The sequence below is a fragment of the Vitis riparia genome, chromosome 19 (assembly GCF_004353265.1).
Source record: "Vitis riparia cultivar Riparia Gloire de Montpellier isolate 1030 chromosome 19, EGFV_Vit.rip_1.0, whole genome shotgun sequence".
Taxonomy (NCBI): domain Eukaryota; kingdom Viridiplantae; phylum Streptophyta; class Magnoliopsida; order Vitales; family Vitaceae; genus Vitis; species Vitis riparia.
In genome coordinates this window covers 10,581,552-10,588,711 of record NC_048449.1, presented here as the reverse complement: position 1 = coordinate 10,588,711, position 7,160 = coordinate 10,581,552, and the positions used below count along the sequence as shown (strand labels likewise).

The 7,160-nt window shown below is 30.6% G+C and overlaps 1 protein-coding gene across 1 annotated transcript; it reads left to right on the top strand.

Moving 5' to 3' along the window:
• Positions 1 to 4,179: 4,179 nt before the first annotated feature.
• On the top strand, positions 4,180 to 4,677 carry LOC117908182. The gene has a single exon (XM_034821833.1). It carries the CDS (start codon positions 4,180 to 4,182, stop codon positions 4,675 to 4,677), a length of 498 nt encoding a protein of 165 aa, XP_034677724.1.
• The last annotated feature ends 2,483 nt before the right edge of the window (positions 4,678 to 7,160 follow it).

Below are 7,160 nucleotides of genomic sequence, written 5' to 3'. Positions count from 1 at the left end.
TTATTGGATGATGTGATGTGTTACAAGTTAATTCATAAGCATTATGAAAATATAAGTTAAATGTAATATGATTATTATATTTATGGACAATTTACACAGGTTGGTCTTATTTATTAATAAGCATTACAAAAATCTACAAACTAATCAACAAAAAGCAACAATATCTTGCATAATCATTTACAATGATGTGACACCATAAATTAAAGGTGATACATTTAACGTGACACCATAACTCAAAGATGATGCATTTAATATGACACCTTATATATCTCATACAACTCTATATCAAATTAAGTATCACTAAAAATATATGGTGTCGCTTCTAAATGTGTCACCATTTATCTGCTTTGGTGTCGCTTCCAAATACATTACCAATTGATACCCTCTATGGTGTCAATGGATAAGGTGACACTATGTTGTAGTGATACCCTATGTTTATAGTGACTTATTATAAATGTCACCATATATCTTTTTCTTTGTAGTGACATAAATAGACAATATTTTTTTCCCATTTTACACCAAAATTAAAAAGAAAAAAGTAAAATTCCAAAATCTCATATTTTTTGTAGTCAGTGTATGGTTAGATGATTTTTCCTTGTTTTATTATGAAAAATAAAAAAGAACAACAATTATTGGATGACACAATTGTGGCTTTGTCCTCAGCAGCATCCGACAGACTCTCGACCTCGGGTTGAGAAACAGTTTGGTGGAGAATATCATTTGGAAGATCCAAGTAACAACCACCGGGCCGACCAAAAAGAGCTTGATCCAGGACTTTAAAAAGGCTCTTAGGTATCTGGGAAATATCAGTGGCTTTTGCACAGAACTTGGAGAAAGGCTCAACGACGGCCACCTTATCAAGCTCCTGGAAGTTGCAGGAGCCAGAAATCATCACCATAGGCCAAGCGTTGGCAGCAGCATTGGAGAGCCAGGCCAAGCCGTGGACATAGCCAGGGCCAGAGAGCTACGATGTGCTCAATCTTTTTAATTATTAATTTTCAAATTAAAATAATATATATATAGAATAATTAATTTGTGTTGAAATGATAGTTTAATGGCATTGCCCTCATGTACCACTTTCCCCTATCCCTCTCCTCCCCTCAAGCGAAATTTTTGCCTAATACATCCATGACTCATATTTTTACTTTATTAAAAGTAAAACAATGGAATCAAATTTCAAATTCTGATGCATAGACTTTAAGAATGAGAGAAGCGACCTCCCCAAGTATTCAAACGACAACATATTTGAATATGATATGAGAATTAAAAGCACAAAAAATAAAAATAATAAATAATAATAAAGTGGACTATTTTGGGCATCCACAATGATTGTTGGTAAAGACTTAAGAGAGGTGGAATATAATATTTTAACATATTTTATAACAATATTTTTTTTATTCTTTTCTGATATTTCATATTTTTAAAATAAAAATATATTATGCCTAATATTTAAAAAAAAAATTATTTTTAATTTTTGTACCAATTATTATATCGGATAAATCATATTCAACTAGGTTAATCTCATTTATGCCTACCCAAGATATCTTTAAAAAAAAAAATTATGATTTTTAACTATAAAAATATGCATGATAATTTTTATATTGAAAATAGCTTTTCAGGAATTATTTTTAAAACCATGATGAATTTTAAAAATAAATTTGAGATGTTCTTTAAGCGTTTTTCAAATAATATTTTAATGAACAATTATTAATACAATGAATAGATAAAAAATAAAATTGACTTTGCAAACAAAAATTTGTTTCAAAAACCACCATATTAAACAAAATATTTTTATTTGGAAAATAGGTCTTGGTTCGTTTGCATTGGAAAATTGTTTCAAAAACGAATATCTTGGTAAAAAAACCGGACACCATATTGGGTATCTGGGTTGGGAATTGGGAAAGAGGAGAGGGAAGAGGGCAGGTGTGATACTGTGAGTTAGGAGACAGACCTCCCTTTCAGTTTCAGGTGAATAACATCCGTGACCCGACCACCCAGCATCAGCAGTGAATAAGGCTTCACTCCTTCCTGTCGTACCAATCTCCACATCAATGCACTTTCTCAAACGGCACCACGTTAAATAAATTAACCTTTATGGTGGTGGATGGCAACTTTTGCAACGCCATACTAAATGTTCACCTGTCCTGTCTACCATGATTTTAATTTTCAATTGTCACAATTGTGTTATTGACCTAGGCCAAAAATTAACCTTTATTATTATAAATTATATAATTGATGAGAATGATATAAAATATGAAGACCGATATACTCTTTAAAACTATTTTCTACCATAATATTTAACAAACTTTTTATTTTAATTTTTTTAATAATTATTCTAAAAATTTATTATTTTGAGAAAACTAATGTTTTAAAAAATATATTCTAAAAATATATCATTTAAAAAAAAAATTGACATATTTTTATTTATTTTTATATATACAATTTTAAAAATATATATTTTTCAAGATGTTTGATTTTTAAATAATAATAATAATAATTTATTTTTATTTTTTAAAAAAATTATGTATTTTTTTACAAATCACTAAATTATATTAAATTTTATTGAGGTTTACAAAAGAGATAAAATTTAAATTAATGATTTTTTACTTTTTTTTTTTTTATAGTTAGCAAAGATCATTTTCAGAAAGATAAAAAAAAAAATTATACTTTTTTTCAATTTTTACATTTTTTTTTTTTAGATCTTGAGCTTAAATGATAAACTTATATTAACCAAAGTTTCATTTTTGAGCCCAATTGGATCTAAAACGAGGGTCATTTGGGTCCCTAAATGGCTTTTTCGACCATATGATTTGGAGCCTAGTCCAAGGGGAAGTCATTTGACTCAAATGATTGATTGGCCTTTTCAACCTTTCCATGAACCCAATATGTATGAAGACGACAAAAATAAGATAGGTGAAACAGTTGACTTGAAGAATATTAAAAAAAGCGCCATAATAACGTGGCCCAAGGCTTGAGTAGACAGGAGTGGGATAGCATTAATTTTGGGTACCTATCGGATAAGCTTAAAGCCTCAATCAAAGTGGACCACCTAATATACCCCTGGAAGAAAAATCAGCTAGACAAAGCACATTTAACCGGCAAAACATAATCTTAACTCTCATCTTATTAATCCTTAATGTTCAATGAAAATAAAATATTAAATAAATAAATAACTTAATATTTATATATGTATATAAAATTAAGTTAAATTAATTTTTATTTAGATTTAAGTAAAAAAAAAAAAAAAACAGTGCTTTCTAGTAGGCTCTGTAGTAAAACACAACATTTGGAGGTTCATATGTTGATTGGTTCTCTATTGCCATTCCTCAGTCGAAATGCAGCCTTTTCTGTTCTCCATTTTTCTCTACATGAAAATGCGCATCTAGAGATTTAAGAAATTACTAGTAAGATGTGAAACTCTTTTGGAGACATCAAAAGGTATGCTAAGGTTTTTATTGGTTCTTGAAAGTATTAAAGGAATTAAGAAAAAAATATTAAAGGAAATGATTTTTTTTCATCTTTTACTATCAAAAATAGAAAAAAGATTAAATAAAACTAAAATTAGTTAAAAATTTTATATATTTTCAAAATATTTATTTTTTATGTGGGAAAATTAAAATAAATGAAATGAATTTAAAATAATATATAAAAATAATTTATCAATTTTAAATCTATTTTTTACTTTCCTTATTATTTTCTTCTTTATTTTCTTTTCCTTAAATTTTCAGAAAATCAAAAGAGAATCCGCTCTAGAAATGTAGAAGATGGATTGCAGAAATATGCATAAGATTTTGGTAGTTAAAAAAGTTCAATTAATTTAGGTTCTTGTAAGTTTGATTTTCTTTGTTGGAATATCCAAAATCTGATAGATGAATTAGAGTTAAAATCACAAGTAGCCAAACAGAATTCATCTAACTAATGTCAGTTAAATTAGTTATGCCAGTTGTCAATACTTAACAGCTTTATTGATCCATTTCAAGTGTATAAATAAACCTCACTTGTACATTTTTATTTCATCTGAATATAAGGAGAATTTCTACTTCAATACACGTTCAAGTGCTCCTCTGTTTTCCTTTGCAATTCTGCATATCTTCACATGGTATCAGAGCTTGATATTTTCCGCTGCTCTTGATCTTTCTTGATTCTTCTTCATCTTTCCTGGTCGATTGTTACTTCACAATGACTGAGAAAGAAAATGCTTCTATGGCTAACTCTCATTCATCACATGGACCTGTACAGAATCTTTCGGATGATTCATCCAGCTGCTATTACTTACATTCATTTGATAATCCTGGTGCACTTCTGGTTTCCGAGATATTCACTGGTGAGAATTATATTTCATGGAGTCAATCTATGTCAATTGCTCTAATAGTGAAAAATAAAATTGCATTTGTTGATGGTTCTCTGCTTCAACCGATCACTAATGATCCTCATCTTCGTGTTGCTTGGCTAAGAGCTAATAATCTTGTCCTGTCTTGGCTAATGAATTCAATTGCCAAAGAAATCCGTGGTAGTCTTCTCTATTTCACAAATGCTTTTGATATCTGGGAGGAGCTGAAAATCAGATATCTCAGAAGTGATGGATCAAGGGTTTTCTCCCTGGAAAAATCCTTAAGTTCCATTTCTCAAAATTCGAAATCTATCACTGAATATTTCAGTGAATTCAAGGCTTTATAGGATGAATACATTAGCTACCGTCCTATTCCAAGTTGCAGATGTGGGAACCTTAATCATTGTTCATGTAATATTTTGAAGGACTTGACTGATAGACAGCAATCAGACTATGTAATGAAATTTCTTATGGGGCTTCACGATTCTTATTCAGCAATTAGAAGTCAATTGCTACTGCAATCTCCTTACCATCTATGAGCAGAGTTTTCTCCTTACTTTTACAAGAAGAGAGTCAAAGATCATTAACTAATGCAATTGGCATTTCCATTGATTCACAAGCAATGGTTGTTGAACAATCATCAAGAACCGTTTCAACAAGTAATACTCAATTCACAAAGCAGAAAGGAAAGTCTGATGCAATCTGCTCTCATTGTGGTTATTCGGGTCACTTAGTTGATAAATGTTTTCAGCTAATTGGATATCCTCCTGGATGGAAAGGACCAAGAGGAAAAAGATTCAACTCTACACCAACTGCAGCAAAAAAAATTTCAAAGATTGCCCACTACAAATAATGCTAATGTTTTGGAGCAAAATTCAAGTAATTCCAACATGATTTTTTCTCAAGAACAAATCCAAAATCTACTTACTCTAGCAAATAGCCTTTCCAACTCAAACACAAATTCTAATGCAACTTCCAATGTTGCATCCACCTTAGGTAATTCCTTCTTCTGCAATACAGTTTCTTCATCAAAGAACCAGTTTACTTGGATCCTTGATACAAGAGCAACAGATCATATGATCTATTCTCTCCTTCTATTTGACTCAATTGTTTTACCTAAAACATCTTCCAAAGTTCATTTACCAAATGGAAAAATAGTTCCAATTATCTTCACTGGATCTATAAAATTCTCACCTGATATTACTATACACAATGCTCTTTATGTTCCATCTTTCAATATCAATCTTGTTTCTACATCAAGATTAACTAAAGATAATTTAATTGGATTATTTTTTCTTCAATCCAAATGTATCTTACAGGACCTCAGCAAATGGAGGATGATTGGGCTTGCTGAAGTTCAATTTGGTCTGTGTCATGCCATCTTCAACAATTATCTGCTCAAACAAATAAAGAAATGCTTTCTAGTTCAATTGGTTTACCTTCTAGTTCTTTAGTTGAGTCTTGTACTGTTAATTCTGATCTATGGCATTTTCGTTTAGGCCATATTCCAAATGCAAAAATACAACTCATAAATAGTTCTGATTCTTCTGTAAAGGTTATTCATAACAAAGTTTGTGAGATCTCTCCATTAGCTAAGCAGAAAAAGCTACCATTTCCTATATCAAATAGTCAATCAAATAAAGCCTTTCAATTGGTTCACATTGACATTTGGGGGCCTTTTTCCATTCCTTCATATTCTGGTTACAGATTCTTTCTAACTATTGTTGATGATTTCACAAGATTCACTTGGTTATTCTTAATGAAAACAAAAACAGAAACTCGAGCTATACTTACCAACTTTCTAGCTTATGTTCACACTCATTTCAACACTAATATTCAAACTCTTAGATCAGATAATGGTCAAGAATTTAATATGCCTACTTTCTATCAAGAACATGGCATTATTCATCAATTATCATGTGTTGAAACACCTGAACAAAATGTAAGGGTTGAAAGAAAACATCAACACCTATTGAATGTAGCTAGATCTCTCATGTTTCAATCAAAATTACCCTTATCCTATTGGACAGATTGAGTATTAACAGCCACACATCTAATAAATCATACTTCATCATCCATTCTAAATAATCAAACACCATATCAATTATTGTTTCAAAAGCCACCTAACTACAATTACTTCAAAGTCTTCGGTTGTTTATGCTTTGCTAGTACAATCACAAACAATCGAGGCAAATTCCAGCCAAGAGCAACAAAATGTATTTTTCTTGGTTATCCACCAAATATTAAAGGATACAAAGTTCTTGACTTAACAACTCTCAAAACTTTTGTTTCTCAGAATGTACTTTTTCATGAATCTACATTTCCCTCTATTCTAGAAACAATTCACAAACCTATTGTTTTTCCAGATTTTCCCCAAATATATGAATCCAAATCCTGCAAACCAAACAACTTAGTTTCTATAAATTTTGGTTCTACAAATTCTATTGATCCAACCTCTGTTATTGAACCTTCAATTCCTGAAAATACAATTCGTGCAGACAATGATGCTAATAGTCTTAGAAGGTCTGAAAGAACTAAGCATTTACCTAAATACTTGCAGAATTACTATTGTGGTAATATGACTAAGATTGATTCAGCAACTCAAGCACCTTCAAGCTACTCCTCATCTGGTAAGCCCTACTGCATATTCTTTTTTTTATCTGATTCCAGATTATCCTCCAAATACAAAGCTTTCATTTCTGTTATTTCATCCACTTTTGAACCAAAAACTTACAAACAAGCTGTCTAAATTCCTCATTGGCAAACTACCATGACTGATGAAATAAAAGCTCTTGAGCATAATAAAACTTGGGATCTTGCAATTTTACCT